Source organism: Macaca thibetana, chromosome 11 (assembly GCF_024542745.1).
Source record: "Macaca thibetana thibetana isolate TM-01 chromosome 11, ASM2454274v1, whole genome shotgun sequence".
Taxonomy (NCBI): domain Eukaryota; kingdom Metazoa; phylum Chordata; class Mammalia; order Primates; family Cercopithecidae; genus Macaca; species Macaca thibetana.
The window spans coordinates 47,590,525-47,608,912 of record NC_065588.1 but is presented as its reverse complement, the minus strand read 5'-3'; the positions used below and the strand labels follow the sequence as shown (position 1 = coordinate 47,608,912).

Sequence of the window (18,388 nt, the reverse complement as noted above, 5' to 3'; positions counted from 1 at the left end):
CCTGACCTCAAGTAATCTGCCCACCTCAGCCTCCCAAAGTGCTGGGATTACATACAGGCGTGAACCACCACACCCGGCCTGTACCACGTCTTTGAAATCATTTTTAAGTATCCCCAGTACTGGAAATGGAGGCAAAACATTTGAAATAGGGTGTGTGTTTTGAAGGAAAAGGTAGGAAATACTAAGAGGCTAAGTGATGTGGCAATGACATGACCTCATATCTTATTTGTTTTCAGCCCATATTCATGTACCGAGTTATTTACCAGATCTTATCCTACGCACCCGGGATATGATGATAACCTGACATGATCCCTGCCTTCCTGAAGCTTACAGTCTACTAGGAACATATCTACTTTTCATTTTTCACATTTCTTTCTTTCTTTCTTTCTTTTTTCTTTTTTTCTTTTTTGAGACAGAGTCTCACTCTGTCACCCAGGATGGAGTGCAGTGGCACGATCTCGGCTCACTGCAGCCTCAGCCTCCCAGGCTCAAGCGATTCTCTGGCCTCAGCCTCCCAAGCAGCTGGGACTACAGGCCTGCACCACCACACCCAGCTAATTTTTTATTTGTTTATTTGTTTGGGTTTGTTATGTTTCGGTAAAGATGGGGTTGCACAACGTTGGTCAGGCTGCCCTCCAACTCCTGACCTCAAGTGATCCACCCGCCTCAGCCTCCCAAAGTGCTGGGATTACAGGTGTGAGTCACTACGCTTGACTCTACTCTCCTATTTTTTTTTTGGTCACCTCATCGTTCTTTTTCCTTTCTCTGGCCTATGTGTGCCTAGCTGGTCTACCAACAGCTTGGCAAGACTGTTATCTCTGCTGATGGTTCAGGGTGTGGGGGCAGGCGTCAGTGTGGAGCAGAATTGAGATCCTTGTTTTCCAGTGTGTCCTGAGCCTTGGGGCCCAGAGCAGTCCCCATCAGCCTTCCTCCCATTTCCTGAGAGGAAGCTCTGTGTGGTGTCAGGAGGACGGGGTCCGGGGCAGGTGGACAGAGCCTTGAAGTTTGAATCTGCCCCTGACTCTCCTGTGCCCTTGGTCAAGTCACCTGACCTCTGTTTACCTCTATGTACATATAGATAAAAATGAAGATGACTGTGGTAAGAGTCAAGCTAAGCATTTCATTTATATGATCTTATATCATCATCATAACCATCCCATAGGGCTGGCCTATGTAATCACCATTGTATTTATTTATTTATTTATTTATTTATTTTTTTGACGCGGAGTCTTGCTCTGTGCCCCAGGCTGGAGTGCAGTGGCGCGATCTCGGCTCACTGCAAGCTCCGCTCCCCCGGGTTCACGCCATTCTCCTGCCTCAGCCTCCCGAGTAGCTGGGACTACAGGCGCCCGCCACCTCGCCCGGCTAATTTTCTTGTATTTTTAGTAGAGACGGGGTTTCACCATGTTAGCCAGGATGGTCTCGATCTCCTGACCTCATGATCCGCCCGTCTCGGCCTCCCAAAGTGCTGGGATTACAGGCTTGAGCCACCGCGCCCGGCCTATTTATTATTTTTTTGAGATAGAGTCTCACTCTGTCTCCCAGACAGGAGTGCAATGGCGTGATCTTGGCTCACTGCAACCTCCGCCTCCCGATTCAAGCGATTCTCCTGCCTCAGCTTCATGAGTAGCTGGAATTACAAGCACCCGCCACCACACCTCGCTAAGTTTTGTATTTTTAGTAGAGATGGCGTTTCCCCATGTTGGCCAGGCTGGTCTTGAACTCCTGACCTCAGGTGATCCTCCTGCCTTGGCCTCCCAAAGTGCTAGGATTATAGGCATGAGCCACCATGCCCGGCCTAGTCACCATTTTAAAGATAAGGAAATTAGGCCGGGTGCGGTGGCTCACGCCTGCAATCCCAGAACTTTGGGAGGCCGAGGTGGGCAGATCACAAAGTCAGGAGTTCGAGACCAGCCTGGCCCATACGGGGAAACCCCGTCTCTACTAAAAATACAAAAATTAGTTGACCATGGTGGTAGGCACCTGTAGTCCCAGCTACTGAGGAGGCTGGGGCAGGAGAATCGTTTGAACCTGGGAGGCGGAGGTTGCAGGGAGCTGAGATTGCACCACTGCACTCCAGCCTGGGCAACAAGAGCAACTCTCCATCTCAAAAAAGTTAAAAAAAAAAGAAAACCATAGCAATGGGCCAGGTATGGTGGCTCATGCCAGTAATACCGGCACTTTGGGAGGCTGAGGTGGGAAGATAATTTGAGCCCAGGAGTTGGAAACCAGCTTAGGCAACATCGAAAGACCCTGTCTCTGAAAAAAAAAAAAATAATAAAACCAGAAATGGATCTGAGTTTAAAAGTCTGAATCCCATACAAGTTCCATTTTCCTACATAGGACAAGATTCTTTTACATAAAATTTCATGTCTGAAATACAGGCCTCGCTGGGAACAAGCACTGCATAAAACTGCCTTACAGGCCAGGCGTGGTGGCTCACACATGTAATCCCAGTACTTTGGGAGGCTGAGGCAGGTGAATCACTTGAGGTCAGGAGTTCTTGACTAACCTGGGCAACATGGTGAAACCCTGTCTCTACTAAAAATACAAAAATTAGCCTGGTGTGGTGGTGCACACTTGTAGTCCCAGCTACTCAGGAGGCCAAGGCAGAAGAATTGCTTGAACCTGGGAGGCGGAGGCTGCAGTAAGCTGAGATCGTGCCGCTGCACTCCAACCTGGGTGACAGAGCAAGACTCCATCTCGAAAAAGAAAAAACAAAAACAAAAAAACTGCATTAAGTGTTAGGTGTCCCTCCTGTAGATTCTTTACTGCTTTTTATTCACCCACCATGACACTTAAACATACTGTATTGTAGTTACCTTCTTATTTCCTTGACTCCCATATTGGACTATAGCTTTTTTTTTTTTTTTTTTTTTTTTTTTTTTTTTGAGACGGAGTTTCACTCTTGTTGCCCAGGCTGGAGTGCAATGGCACGATCTCGGCTCACCTCCGCCTCCAGTTGTTCAAGCGATTCTCCTGCCTCAGCCTCCCGAGTAGCTGGGATTACAGGCATGTGCCACCACCCCCGGCTAATTTTGTAATTTTAGTAGAGACGGTTTTTCCATAGTGGTTAGGCTGGTCTCGATCTCCTGACCTCGTGATCCACCTGGCTCGGCCTCCCAAAGTGCTGGGATTACAGGCTTGAGCCACCGCGCCCGGCCGGGTTTTTTAAAAATATATATATATTTATTTATTTATTAGGGACAAGGTCTTTCTCTGTCAAGGAGTGCAGGCTGGAGTGTAGTGGCATGATCACGACTCACTGCAGCCTTGAACTCTGTGGCTCAAGCAATCCTCCTACCTCAGCTTCCCAAGTAGCTGGGACTATAGGTGTGCATCACTACACCTGGCTAGTTTTTTTAATTTTTATTTTTTGTAGAGACGGAGTCTCCCTGCGTTGCCCAGGAAGGCATCAAACTCCTGAGCTCGAGCGATCCTCCCCCTTCAGCCTCCCAAAGCATTGAGATTATAGGCGTGAGCCACTGTGCCCAGCCCTGCCTGGGTTTTTAGATGTTAGCGAGGAAAGCAAGGGATAAATAAGTGAGCCATTTGCTAGCCAGCCAGAGTGCCTTGCCAGCTCTGATCCAGGTGTTTTTCAAACTCAACTCACTGGAGAAAAAAGGTAAAGGAGAGGGCCCTTGGTGGGCTCTGGCTCCCTCCCCAGCTTTAACCAGAGCAGCTCTGCTGTGATGTGTGTATGTATTGGGATTCTACTGCTGGGATGGGGACAGGAGCTCCTTCTCTGGAAACAGACAGCTGATTGTCTCTTCTCCCTGGCCTTCAGGCTGTGGGCACTGCATAGCATCATGGGCTTAAAGGAGGCCATCCAGATGTGCTATTTATGCAGTCATTGGGGAAATGGTCAAAAAGCAAACTGAAGATGGCTGTCTGGTCACTGGAACCAAGCCACAGCCTGAGGCTTGAAAAAAATTTGGAAGTTCCTGACAAGGAGATGGCAGCAGGTCCAGAGGACCTGCTAGGTCCTCTAGGTCTTGGGTCCAGAGGACCCAAGCAAGGGGAACACGCAGGGCACAGCTCAGAGTCAAAATGCTGAGTGTCTGCTTGTCAGACGTTGATATCACATACATGTGTAATAGCCATCTAAAGGTAAGACAGAGAGAGACAAGGGAGTCTGAGATCTGGGACAAAGGAGGTCTTGGACTCTGCTCTGCCTGGGTTTCTGGTGGGCTGAATGAAATCTGGTTGGTGGGTTGGTGTGGGCTTAGGTGTGGCTAGAGGCTATGTCTCAGGACTGACTTTGCCTTTGACTTAAAGGACCAGACACTGAGGACCCAGGTCCTCATAGCTCATCAAATCTTAAGGGTGGAAGGGATATCAGAATCACCCAAGCCTTATCACTACTTGAATCCTCCTCATAACACAGTCAGAAAGTGGACACCTGCCCATGCTCAGCCACTCCCTGTGAGTGGCCATGGTTGGCAGCAAGGAGCCAGAGGCTACAATGAGACTGTGAGCAGACTTAGCGCTCTTCTCAAGCAGGTGCCTTCTTGTCCATGAAGATTGGCTACTGCTGCCTTACACCTAATGACCTTTGGAATTGGAAAACTCTTCTCCCCATGAAATGTATATATCAAGCTATAATGCACCCAGATTCAGCTTGTGCAGCTTTCATTTCAGTGTTGTCTCTTCCTCTTATTTTCTTTGCAAATGGCTTCTGTATGTAACAACTTTCATAGCTTATCCCAATTCCTACCCAGAAGTGATGGTAAATTGCCAAGTTCTCTGAAAAACTCATGGAAGACTACCATGTACAAAATCTGGGGGGACAGAGTTTAAGACTAGCCCTGGCAACATAGTGAGACCTCATATCTACCAAAAAAAAAAAAAAATCAGCTGGTGGTTAAGGTGGAAGGATCACTTGAGCCTGGGAGTTTGAGGCTGCAGTGAGCCATGGTCATACCACTGCATTCCAGCCTGGGCAACAGAGCAAGACCCTGTCTCAGAAAAAAAAAAAAAAAATTCTGAGGGGAGACATCACCTAAGAAGGAGGCTAGAGCCCCAGTGAGGTAGGTAGATGCTCACCAGTTCTTTCAGCAAATTCTTCTGCCCTTCCTGCATCCCCTCGTCGTACCTGAAAGGGGAAGGCTCATTTCCTCTTTTTTCAAATTGTTAGGTACCTGGAATTGCTTGCCCTCTCCTTGAATCCCACTCGAGAGGGGTTAGGGAAGGAAAAGGAGGGAAGGAACCTCATGGTTCTCCTTACCTGGTTGATCAGGGAACATTCTGCCAAGCAATGAAGATGCTAAAACCCCAGGGGTGATCCAGCAATTCCATTCCTAGGTATATACCCAAAGAATTGAAAACAGGTTTTCAAAAAAAATTATACCCAATAGTCATAATACACAATACACAATAGCCAAAAGGTAGAACAACCCAAATATCCACCAACTAATGAATGGATAAACAAAATGTAGTATATCCACACAATAGAATATTATTCAGCCATGAAAAGGAATGAAGTTCTGACACATGCTACAATGTGGATGAACCTTGGAAACATGCTAAGTGAAAGAAGCTAGACACAGAAAGTCACATATTCTATAGTTCCATTTACATGAAATATCCAGAACAGGGAACCCCATAGAGAAAGTTCATCAGTAGTTGCCAGGGCTTGGGCAGTGGCAGTGGAGGGTGAATAACTATTAGTGGATATGGAGTTTCCTTTTGGGTTGATGAAAATGTTCTGGGACTAGACAGTGGTGATGGTGGCAAGTGTGAATCCACCAGATTCCGTTATATGGTTCTCTTTAAAGTGGCTAAAATGGTTAATTGTATGGGATGTGAATTTATCTTAGTCTGGGCTGCTGTAACAAAATACCATAAACTGGGTAGCTTATAAACATCAGGAATTTATTTCTCATGGTACTGAAGGTGGGAAGTCCAACATCAAGGTGTTGTCTGGTGAGGGCCCACTTCCTCATTGACAGAGCCTTCTTGCTGTGTCCTCACATAGTCAAAGGAGTGAAAGTATCTCTCTCACACTAGGGTCTCGCTCTGTTGCCCAGGCTGGAGTACAGTGGCGAGATCACAGCTCACCACAGCCTCAACCTCCCGGGGTCAAGTGATCCTCGTGCCTCAACCTCCTGAGTAGCTGGGACTAGAGGTACGCGCCACTACACTCAGCTACTTTTTGTACTTTTTGTAGAGATGGGGTTTCACCATGTTGTCCAGGCTGGTCTTGAACTTCTGGGCGCAAGCAGTCCACCTGCCTCGGCCTCCCTAAGTGCTGGGATTACAGGCATGAGCCACTGCACCCAGCATCGGGCCTTTTTTATACGGGCACTAATCCCATTCCTAATTACCTTCCAGAGGCCCCATCTCTTAATACTGTCACCTTGGGGATTAGCATTTCGACACATGAATTTGGGTGGAAAGACACATTCAGACCATAGCAGAAAGGAAAGGTGAATCCAGAACATCCCTCTGGGCTTTGTTTCCCCATCTGTAACATGAGGATAATAGTTAGTGCCTCCCATTCCCCACGCCCCCAGAGTTGGCATGAGTAATACAGCAAGCAATTGTGTTATATAAAATGTCTAGCATGCAATATGCACTCAAAATAAATGTTAATTGCTTTTTTTCCTATAAAAGTGTCTAACCTATTCGCTTCATTGTCTTTCCTCTCTCTATCTCTATCATCTCTTTCTTTCTTTTTTGAGACAGGGTCTGGTTCTGTAACCCAGGCTGGAGTGCACCAATCACTGCTCACTGCAGCCTCCGCCTCCCAGGCTCAAGCGATCTTCCCATCTCAGCCTCCTGAGTAGCTGGGACTATAGGCACGCGCCACCACGCCCAGCTAATTTTTTGTTTGTTTGTTTGTTTGTTTTTTGGTACGGACAGGGCCTCACTATGTTGCCCAGGCTGATCTCGAACTCCTGGACTCAGGTGATCCTCCTGCCTTGGCCTCCCAAAATTCTGGGATTACAGGCATGAGCCACTGCGCCCAACCTGTTTTCTTTATTTCTTATGACTGTGGTTTGTGGCTCTAGCCAGACAACCTGTCCTCACATGAGGGCTTTGCCCACTCCTCACTGCACAGGGCAGGCTGTTACCATCTGGGATGTCCCACCTCATCTGTTACAGGCCACTGTGGTCTTTGGGCCACTATCATAGAGTCACCTGAGAGCTGATTCTGTGATGTTCGCCCATTGAATCAGACTCTGAGAGTAGTTGGGGGAAAAGACCTAGGGGTCTGCATTTACATTTTTATTTTTAAATTATTACTCTGTACTTTATTTATTTATTGAGACTGAATCTCACTCTACTCTGTAATTGATATAAATACTAACATTTTTACTAAGTGCTCTAGGTGATGATCATGCATATTAAAGTTGGAGAGCACTTTAATTTATGTTTTTACCATCTATTCCAGGAAGTCTGCCCAGATTTCTCCCTTGCTCCTTACCTAAGTCTAAGGTTCTGAGGGTCAGGGTCAGATTCCCATTGAGTTCTGCTGGGTGTGCTGTCTCCCATTGGATTGGGGAAGCCCCAGGGACAGATACCTTGCCCTTTCTTTACTCTCCTCACCCTAAGCCCAGATGTTCCTGGTTCTTCTGAGTGTGGATTCTCCTAGGATGCTGTAGGAAATGCAACACTTTAAAGTTCTTAGAATCCTGTTTTTTGGCCAGGTGCAGTGGCTCACATCTGTTATCCCAGCACTTTGGGAGGCCGAGGTGGGTGGATCACTTGAGGTCAGGAATTCAAGACCAGCCTGGCCAACGTGGTGAAACCCTGTCTCTACTAAAAATACAAAAATTAGCCTGGCGTGGTGGCACATGCCTGTAATCCCAGCTACTCAAGTGGCTGAGGCAGGAGAATCGGTTTAACCCAGGAGGCAGAGGCTGCAGTGAGCACAGATTGCGCCACTGCACTCCAGCCTGGATGACAGAGTGAAACTGTCTCAAAAAAAAAAGAATCCTGTTTTTTGGTTTTTTGTTGTTGTTGTGTTTAGTTTTTTTGTTCGTTTGTTTTATTTTTGTTTTTTTTTTACCTCTACAGATACTTGGGAGAACCTAGCTTCTCTGTCTTCCTACGATTCTATTCTGACTTTTCTAGATGGTATAGAAATTGTATCACTGTGTTACATCACCCTTTGCCTTTCCAATCCCATCTTACCCAGGATGTGCTAGGTGTGGGCCGGACCCCACCCGACCCTGACGAGTGACCATGGATCCTGGAGCCGGGTCAGAGACGTCTCTGACTGTCAATGAGCAGGTATCTTCTGAGGTGGGAAGAGGGGGAGTGAGGGTGATGGACTGAGGGGTGTGGGAAGACCCCACAGGGCCTGTCCCTGTCCATTTCTTACCAGGGTTCACCGCCCTTCACCTGTCCAGAGGTACTTGCCATTTAGGATTTCTCAGGGTCTGGGTTTGGGGAGTGAAGCTGTGACTTTAAAATCAAAGTGTACATAGTATGTTTAAGTTTACACGGAGGAAGTTTTGAACATCAGGTAATTTACTCTTTAGTTTTTCTTATTGCTTACACATATTTTCTAATTGTTTTTTTGCAAATTACTATTATATAATTTTTTAAAAGGAGAAAAAAGGCCAGGCACAGTGGCTCATGCCTGTAATCCCAGCACTTTGGGAGGCTGAGGCGGGTGGATCACCTGAGGTCAGGAGTTCGAGACCAGCCTGGCCAACATGGTGAAACCCTGTCTCTACAAAAAATAGAAAAATTAGCCGGGCGTGGTGGCGGGTGCCTGTAATCCCAGCTACTTGGGTGGCTGAGGCAGGAGAATTGCTTGAGCCCAGGAGGTGGAGGTTGCAGTGAGCCGAGATCGCGCCACTGCACTCCAGCCTGGGTGACAGGGCGAGACTCCGTCTCCAAAAAAAAAAAAAAAAAGAAAAGAAAAGATTAATTTCTCTGAAAACGTAATTGGAGTGAAGCCTCTCATAGGGCAAACTGGAGGCAGCACAAGAGCTGCTTGTAGGATGTATTTCACTCATCTCATATTCTCCTGATGGGTCACATTGTCACTTTTTCCAGCACAGCCTCTGACTGGATCCACTTTCAGGCTTAAAGAGTGTTGTGAGAGTGATTTCAGGCACAGGCCAAATGCAGAGAGGCCTGACACAAAGCTGTTTAATTTACATACTTTGTCTCTTATTCTTAAATGGCCCAATTGGCAGGGTTTCCGTGCTGGTGATGAAGAGCTAGTGTGGGGCATCTGGGCAGGGGAGGGAGACCGAGTGTTCCGAGGAGGCTCAGGGTCCACCTGCATCACTCATGCATGGAGATTGCCCTTGAGGTCTGAGCATGCCCACAGCAGGTGGCAGGACTGGAGCCACAGACCCATAGGATAAAAAGCTGCAGTCAGGCCAGGCGCGGTGGCTCACGCCTGTAATCCCAGCACTTTGGGAGGCCGAGGTGGGCGAATCACAAGGTGAGGAGATTGAGACCATCCTGGCTAACATAGTGAAACCTCGTCTCTACTAAAAATACAAAAGAATTAGCTGGGTGTAGTGGCGGGCGCCTGTAGTCCCAGCCACTCGGGAGGCTGAGGCAGGAGAATGGCGTGAACCCGGAAGGCAGAGCTTACAGTGAGCCGAGATCATGCCACTGCTCTCCAGCCTGGGTGACAGAGCAAGACTCCATCTCAAAAAAAAAAAAACCAAAACTGCAGTCCAGGAGCGGTGCCAGGCAGAGAGGGAGAGGATGCATCTTCAGGATTCTTGACTCTTGTTTTAGGAATTTAGCTTGCAGGGAAATCCTGAGCCTTTACTCTAGAGTTTTGGAAATAAAAGGAATCATGGGCCATAAAAGTTACTCAGCATTGTGGAGCATTCATTTTCCATCCCTTTATCTTTGGGGAACTTTCAGATGATTTCAAGGGAAGTGAAGAAGGATTTGCTTCCTGGCCCGACTTAAGCTGTGGATGCCATGTTAGGAGCCCTCATACCCACGTTCCAAGATCCTAGCTGCCAAGAGGACATCCTTGCAAGTTGTAGGATAGGCCATCCACCACTCCCTGCACTGAGTCCAAGAGATGGAACAAAGAGAAACTAGCTCTCAAATGGTTTGGCTCTGGGGGACATTTTTCTAGCTTGCGTCAGGCCCTTCTCCCTATCACCAGGGCCTGCTTTCTTCCAGCAGCTCCTTCCCTGGAATCAGGGATCTGCAGCCTGCCCCAGGCTCTGGAATTCTCACAGAGCACACAGCCCTCTGGACAGGAGGTCTGCATCCCGAAATGCCCTCCCCTCTCTCCCGCAACCACAACCCTGCGGTTATACTGGCCCCTCCCCCAACAGTGCCCCCCCGTCCTCTGCTTGCAGGTCATCGTGATGTCAGGTCATGAGACCATCCGAGTGCTGGAAGTCGGAGTGGATGCCCAGCTCCCTGCTGAGGAAGAGAGCAAAGGACTGGAGGGTGTGGCCGCCAAGGGCTCCCAGAGCGGAGACCCTGCTGAAGCCAGTCAAGCTGCTGGTAAAGCTGGGCCAGACAACCTGGGCTCCTCTGCAGAGGCAACTGGTACGAGGCCGTCACCCCCACCTGGTACTGCTCCACCTGAGTGCTGAGTGCCTCCTGTGGTCCCTGGGGAGCCAGCACGAATCCCTGGGGCTCAGGTGGTTTTAGGGTCCTGTCCGCCTGCCCACTGGACAGCCTGTGCCTCTGGTCAGCTGCTAGGGCTACTCTACACTCCTTGTTTCTGGAGTTTTAGTTCTAGTCTGAGTCACTTCCAGGCCTAAACTGGGGTGGATCAGGGTGAGGTGGGAGGAGACTGGTAGCACTGAGCTTAGGGGGTTGAACGTGGGAGTTGAACCCGATGAGCTGTGGGGGATCAGGCACTGCTCCCTGGCTTTGGGGCACCCTCTCATCAGTCTTCCTCATTAACACCTTGCAGAGTAGTCATCTCCTTTTGCAGGAAGCCTTAGGCCTCCTTTTTCAGTTTCCCCAGAACACCCCAATTCATTGCCCCTTGACTTCTGCTGCACATTCCCGCTTCCCTTGACTGGAGATCTGGACTGGTGGGGGTGGGCCAAGACGAGGAGGCAAACTTCAGAAAAGCAACAGCTCCTTAACAAGAAAACTGCATGGCCACACATTACTTGCTCTACCTTCACATCAGTGTGTAAGTTCTTTGGAACCCTAGTAACGTTAGTCATTTTCTTTCCTTTTTGGATAAAGGAATGACAAGAGAGATGATCGAAAATTTTTCCCTAGCCTGGAAATGCTGTGCTTCCATGTTGAGGCCAGGATGGGTCATCACCTGTTCCCAAGGGGCAGTGCCCTGGAGACCAGGCAGGGAAGACAAGGACCCTACGTCTCTGCCACTCCTTCCATTCAGCATAGCCATTGTGCAGTGGAGCCCCTTTTCAGAAAACAGGGGAAGTTTCTCAGGTTTATTCACCATGCCCTCACTTTGCTTTTCACCCATTTATCCATCTTCCTATCTCATTTCCTCTGGTGCCTTAATTCTGCTCCTTGCCCAAATTCACTCTCAGAAATGGATCCTAAATCAATGATTTTCATGAGTGTTTGTGTAGTGTGCATCTTCTCCAGGAGTTTGTGTGTCTAAGCCTTTCGCAAAAGGCTCCTCCTTTATAAAGGAATTTTAGTCATCATCAACCAGGTAAGGGAGGTATTTTGCTGGTGTCACCTAAGCTGCCAGCTTAAAGTGATGGGAACTTTCTAGATGTGCAGGATTAAGAAGGGTTTCCTGTTTTTAAAACAAAACTAAGTGACAGGAAACTTTTCCAGGATGAAAACAGAATCTATTGGTTTGTGTCATTCTAAATTACTATCCAGTCTTTGTCACACATACATATTTTTATTGCTATGGCCACTGAGGGTAGACTATACCACCACGTAATTTCATGTACCTATGTCTTTTACTGACATAGAGTCACACACCTGCTTCTGGTTTTGGCCATTGTCAAATTGTCTGGGTTTTCATTTTCATAAACAGTGCTGCTTTGAATGTTTTTGTATTGGTCCTTTAAAAAATTTTGTGTGTGACAGTCTACTAAAATTCCCTTTGAGGCCAGGCGCAGTGGCTCACGCCTATAATCCCAGCACTTTGGGAGGCCTAGACAGGCGGATCACCTGAGGTCAGGAGTTCAAAACCAGCCTGGCCAACATGGCAAAATCCCATGTCTACTAAAAAAATACAAAAATTAGCCGGGTGTGGTGGCACACGCCTGTAATCCTGACTACTTGGGAGGCTGAGGCAGGAGAACCGCTTGAACCCGGGAGGCAGAGGTTGCAGTGAGCAGAGATCGTGCCATTGAACTCTAGCCTGGGCAATAGAGCGAGACTCCATCTCAAATGAAATGAAATGAAATAAAATTCTCTTTGAAGGGAAATTAATTATTAACATAGGAGAAGTCATTTCATGGAAAAATATAAAATCTTGCTATCAATGAGAAGAAAAGTAATTGACTTTAAGGTATGAGATGCCTGTTAAGCCAGAAAATAAATAAGCAATGATAAAACCTATATTGGTGGCCGGGCGTGGTGGCTCATGCCTGTAATCCCAGCAGTTTGGGAAGCTGAGGCGTGCAGATTACTTGAGCTCAGGAGTTTGAGACCAGCCTGGGTAACGTGGCAAAACCCCATCTCCACACACACACAAAAAATACAAAAATTAGCCAGGTGTGGTGGCAGGTGCCTGTAGTTCCAGCTGCTCCTGAGGCTGACATGGGAGGATCACTTGAGCCTGGGAAGCGGAGGTTACAGTGAGGTGAGATTGCACCACTGTACTCCAGCCTGGGTGATAGAGTTGAGACCTTGTCTCAAAAACAAACAAACAAACAAACAAACTATATTGAGTGGTGCTGTGGAGAAACAGGTACATCGTTGCTGGTTCTCTGAGTTCCTTTAGTCTTTCTCTGCAGTCCAGCAGGAAGCAATAGCAGCCCTAATGTATGTAAAACCTTGGACTCCATGGTCCTACTAAATATGCCCTAATAAAATGAATATTTTGCTTCTTTAGAGGGTAAGCTTTCATCATTTATGTTTGTCACTTTCCCATTTTCTCACTTACTTGTTATGTTTTGTCACATTTTGTCCAACAAAATGTTTTTTAAATTTTCATATGTTCAGACTCTCCTTATGTTTGCTGATTTTTTTCTGTTTTATTTTTTTAACTCATTTTTATTTTTTCTGTAGAGCTGGTTCTTGTTTTGTTTCCCAGGCTGGTCTGGCAACTCCTGACTTCAAGTAATGCTACCACCTTAGCCTCCCTAAGTGCTGGGATTACAGGAGTGAGCTACTGCACCCCGCCTGATTTTTTTTTTCAGTAGTTAGAAATGTGTCTTCCCGCCACAGAGGAGATAAATCTGTTATTTTGTTTTCTTTTACTATTTCATAAGGCCTTTGTTGATGTGTGCTTGTCTCTTTAATTCCTTAAACTACCTAGGTTTTGTTATTGTATGCTGTGAAAAGTATAGTCCTGAGTTGAAGTTGAAGCCTTCCCAAGTTGAAACATGGGCTAGGACTGCAGGGTTGGACAGAACCTTTGCGGTTATCTGATTCAGTGGTTCCCACTCTTGGCCATATCACAGTGGGAGCTTTGAAGGAAAAAAGAGAGGCGAGGTAACTAGCCTCCACTCTTGGACATTCTGATTCAGCAGGCCTGGATTAAAGCCTAGAAATATATGCCCAGCAGTTTTAAGAAGCCACTGATCTGGCCAGGCGCGGTGGCTCATACCTGTAATCCCAGCACTTTGGAAGGCTGAGGCAGGTGCATCACTTGAGGTCAGGAGTTTGAGACTAGCCTGGCCAACATGGTGAAACCCTGTCTCTACTAAAAATACAAGACAAAAATTGGCCAGGCGCGGTGGCTCATGCCTGTAATGCCAGCACTTTGGGAGGCCAAGGCGGGCGGATCACGAGGTCAGGAGATTGAGACCATCCTGGCTAACACAGTGAAAACCCATCTCTACTAAAAATACAAAAAATTAGCCAGGCGTGGTGGTGGGCGCCTGTAGTCCCAGCTACTCGGGAGGCTGAGGCAGGAGAATGGCGTGAACCCAGGAGGCGGAGCCTGCAGTGAGCCAAGATGGTGCCACTGCACTCCAGCCTGGGCGACAGAGCAAGACTCCATCTCAAAAAAAAAAAAATTTAAAAATAAGAAAAAAATTAGCTGGGCATGGTGGTATGTGCCTGTAATCTCAACTACTTGGGAGGCTGAAGCAGAAGAACCCCTTGAACACCGGAGGCAGAGGTTGCAGTGAGCAGAGGTTGCACTAGTGCACTCTAGCATGGGTGACAGGGCAAGACTCCGTCTCAAAAACATTAAAATAAAAAGAAGCCACTGATCTGGTCGAATATCCATCACTCAACTCCTAGGCTCCTTTTAACTCACCATATATTAAATAATAACCATTCTTCTCATTGTTGTATGGCTGTGAAGTTTCCTGGTGGGGGTTCCCCAGTACCTGCATAGGCTAAGGTACCAAGAGGAGGCAAAAAGCTGAGGTCACGGGAAGTTCATTTAGAAGCCCGTTGAAGCTGCTTACATGACTTTAGACCTCAGGGAAGGGCAGAGAAAAGCTGGCTGACCTGGAGAACCCCTGTGATCCTGTAGTGCAGCACAGACCTGTCCGATTTTCAGGGACTCTTGCTTCCAGGACTTTGCCCTTCAGGAACTCCTGCCCTTCCCCAAACCAGCAGCTGCAACCAAAAGTACCCTGGAGGTGGGTGAACAGCGATTTAGTGGCTGGATGAACCAAGGACAGCCACTCCCATCCATTCTCGCTCTGACCTTCCCTGACACGCGTGTGGGATTCAGGCCACTCTGTTGATGATGTGACAGTTTTTACAGGACCAGGAAATGAGGGCTAACACTCACCTGGGTCTCTTCTTCAGCTAGATGTGAGAAGTGTTGGCTTACGTTCCAGAGCTGGCACAGGGCTCCCCAGCCTCCTATTCTCACCACCGTAGCATTCAGGAAGCTGCCTCGTGGGCCAGGGAAGACCAATGATTGGTCTTGGGCTATGCAGCAATGCAGCATGGGACTGAGGGTCACCGCTTCAGGCTGCAGATGGGATGTCATGTACTGCTGTGGTGACCCCTCCACTCACGTCAGGCTCACTCCTTGTCCTTCTTTCTCTCAATGCCTTGTGAAGTGAAGTCACCCCCGGGCATCCCTCCAAGCCCTGCCCCTGCCATTGCCACCTTCAGTCAAGCCCCAAGCCAGCCTCAGACATCGCAGACCCTGACGCCACTGGCTGTACAAGCTGCCCCCCAGGTAAGGGCTGCCCTCGGGAGCTGGACAGAGGGCTGGGGGCAGGAGCGAGGCATGGGACAGCCAGCATGGGGAAGCCATGGAATCTGGGAACTTCATGGGGCAGGACAGGGAAGGGGCTATGGCTTGAGGGAGGGACTCTCCTACTAGGGACCTCCAGCTTCACCCTTGCCTATATCAGGCCTATTTGGAAAAGGGGATCTGCATTTGCAGAATCTTCTTCTTGGACCCAGCCAGGATTACAGACATAACATTAACTCTTTCATGCAGCCAGAGTTTCTGTTTATCGAATGACTAAATGAATGAATACCCTTGCCAGCCCTCCAGTGGATGCCTGGAAGAGTTAATGGATTGTTCAGAGTCCTCGTTTAGAGCCAGGGAGTGGCCCCAGCACCGTGAGAGGCTGCCTGCAGCATCCTGCAGGCATGCAGAGCTGCCTGTCCCTTTCCCTACATGCCCTGACTCCCAGGCATCCAGCCAAGGGTATTTGGTCCATCAGAAACTTCTCGGAGGCCTTTGTGGGGCCTTGACCACTTGGTTCCATGAGCCGCTGCTCCCTGTTCCCTGGCCACTAAGCACAGGGCCTGTCAGCAAGGGCCCGCAGAAGGCCTGGCAGGCAGCAGGCTGTGGTGGGGGAAGCCTGTGCCCCCTTCCCACCCTGTGAGCAGGGCCACCTTGTCCTGGATTTGGGCGATTTCTCTGAAGGCAGGATAGTCAGTCCAGGCACCCCCTCAGGTTTGGGCCTCCAGCTAGGGTTTGGCTCTTCCCCACCCTCATGTGGCCTTTGCCCCATCGCCCTCAGAATGCTTTGTTTGTGCTCAGCTGGGTCTCAGAGACCCAGTGTTTGCGCTGTCGATGTTGATTTTTTATTTTTTCTTTTCTTTTTGAAATCTTGTTTGCTTTTGCAGGTCTTGACTCAGGAAAACTTAGCCACAGTTCTGACAGGAGTTATGGTTCCAGCAGGGGCAGTTACTCAACCTCTTCTTATCCCCATCAGTATTGCAGGTCAAGTGGCTGGTCAGCAGGGGCTGGCCGTGTGGACAATTCCTACAGCAACCGTGGCTGCCCTCCCAGGACTGACCGCTGCTTCTCCTACGGGGGGAATTTTCAAGCCACCTTTAGCCGGTCTCCAAGGTAACGGCAACTCTTCCCAGGACTGCACCAGGCCCCCCACCACCCTCCACTACACCCCCGCACGTGTGCTTGCCATGTTGGACTCAGAACCCACGGCCCACCCAGGGCAGCCGCCCTGGATTCTGGATCCGGTGTCTTGGGCATCCGGCCGCAGAGCTGCCGCACCACCTCGGGACTGTAGGCCGTGACACCACGCTGGCCCTGCAGGCCTGTCTTACTTCAGCCGGCTGTCTGAGACTGCCCCTCTCCCCCTACGCCAGAACTCACCCCATGGCCAGCCTCCTGGGAAGGACTGCAAGAAGATTCAACATCTGGTTCTTGAACCTACACATCTGGCCCCAGGGAGGGGGGATGAGAGATGCTGGCATGTGCCAGCCCTTCAAGGATCAAGGGAATCGTGGCTGCCTGCCCCACTGTGCCCACTGACCCAACCCCCTCTCCTTCTTGTGCCAGATCCCTTGGGATTGGAGCGCTCTGGGCAGTGGCTAGGCATTTGAGCACCTCTGTCTCTGCCTTGCTCCATAGCAGCTGCTGTGCTGAACACCGCTCTTCCGGCACCCGTACAAGCTGCCGCACCAGTACAGGCCTCCTCAACGGCCCAACCCCGGCCACCAGTCCAGCCCCAGACGCTGTTCCAGACCCAGCCGCTGCTGCAGACCACGCCTGCCATCCTCCCGCAACCCACTGCTGCCACCGCTGCTGCCCCTACCCCCAAGCCAGTGGACACCCCCCCGCAGATCACCGTCCAGCCTGCAGGCTTCGCATTTAGCCCAGGAATCGTAAGCTGCTGCCCTCACCCAGGGCTGACCAGGGATGGACAGAATCATGGGCCAAGGGTGGAACTGACCCTTCCCACAGTGGAGGACGAGCCCCCCCGAACACAGCCCTTTTCCAACACATCAGCAGAGATGGGCTCCCTCTGAGGCCTTCTCCTTGCAGTTGCCAGCCCGTCCATCCCAGATAAAAGCAGACAACCTCTGCCAAGAGGTCTGGGCACATTCTCCAGAACCTGAACCACTGGGCCAGGCTTGGAGGGTGGGATGACGTCTGGGGATTGAAAACTTGTGAGCTGTCACTAAGGTGCAGCCAGAGCTTACCGCTCTATGCTGGTCTGTCCAGTGTAGCTCCTGGCTTGGCAGTGGGAGCTGTTAGATATGGCTAGGATCACATCAGCCTCTCAGGTGTGACCCTTCTACCCTGGCAGAAAGATTAACCAGAGTTACTTTACCATGACTGTGGCCCCCCCTTCCCCGCTGACCCCTGCAGCCCCTAGCCCTGGAAACCATCCAGCTGGTAGACATGGGCCTGAAGCCCACCATCATATCTACCCACCCCAATGCCCTCTCACCTCTTCCCTCTGCCCAGGGGTCTTCTCACCCCTCGGCTTCTGAGAAAGGCTCTTCCTCCACCCACAGATCAGTGCTGCTTCCCTTGGGGGACAGACCCAGATCCTGGGGTCCCTCACTACAGCTCCGGTCATTACCAGCGCCATTCCCAGCATGCCGGGGATCAGCAGTCAGATCCTCACCAATGCTCAGGGACAGGCAAGTGGCCAAAGGCAGGGCTGGAGGGTGGGGACTGCGGAGAGGCTGGCCAGGGGAAGGCGGCCAGGACTTGGGCGGTGGGTCATAGAAACTCGAACAGATGTCAAGCTGTTGTTCCTATCTCCTCGGTGGCGGCTTTCTGCCGATGCTGAAGCTGGTCAGGGGTGTACCCACCACCGTCCTGGAGGTGCTCACATTACATGGGGGTTTTCATTTACGGAGCACCCATGTTGTGGTCAGGCTTTATGATGGGTGCTTTCTCATACATCATCTCACTTTCTTTGGAGTACAAATCTATTAGGTGGAGATTTTTTTTGTTTTTGTTTTTTTGGTTTTTTTTGTTTTTTTTTTTTGAGACGGAGTCTTGCTCTGTCACCCGGGCTGGAGTGCAATGGCCGGATCTCAGCTCACTGCAACCTCTGCCTCCCCGGTTTACGCCATTCTCCTGCCTCAGCCTCCTAAGTGACTGGGACTACAGGCGCCCGCCACCACGCCC

The 18,388-nt window shown here is 49.6% G+C and overlaps 2 protein-coding genes across 9 annotated transcripts in view; one reads left to right on the top strand and one right to left on the bottom strand.

Annotated features, from left to right (window-relative positions):
* DAZAP2 (DAZ associated protein 2) overlaps positions 1 to 18,388 on the bottom strand; it is a 426,196-nt gene that overhangs the window by 28,728 nt on the left and 379,080 nt on the right. The gene's annotated exons all lie outside the window — the stretch shown is intronic.
* Positions 1 to 18,388, top strand: part of POU6F1 (POU class 6 homeobox 1) — a 31,304-nt gene that overhangs the window by 3,089 nt on the left and 9,827 nt on the right. For 2 of the 8 annotated variants that reach the window (XM_050748739.1, XM_050748737.1), the window contains exons 2-6: positions 8,144 to 8,238; positions 10,299 to 10,494; positions 15,096 to 15,217; positions 16,123 to 16,348; positions 16,874 to 17,127. In XM_050748739.1, the coding sequence (XP_050604696.1) occupies positions 8,191 to 8,238; positions 10,299 to 10,494; positions 15,096 to 15,217; positions 16,123 to 16,348; positions 16,874 to 17,127 (846 nt within the window). In that variant the 5' untranslated portion in view covers positions 8,144 to 8,190. Of the gene's footprint in view, positions 1 to 6,401; positions 8,239 to 10,298; positions 10,495 to 10,874; positions 11,096 to 15,095; positions 15,218 to 16,122; positions 16,349 to 16,873; positions 17,128 to 17,763; positions 17,893 to 18,388 lie in introns of those variants that run through there. The other 6 variants (XM_050748733.1, XM_050748735.1, XM_050748736.1 and 3 more) reach the window with 6 other exon arrangements.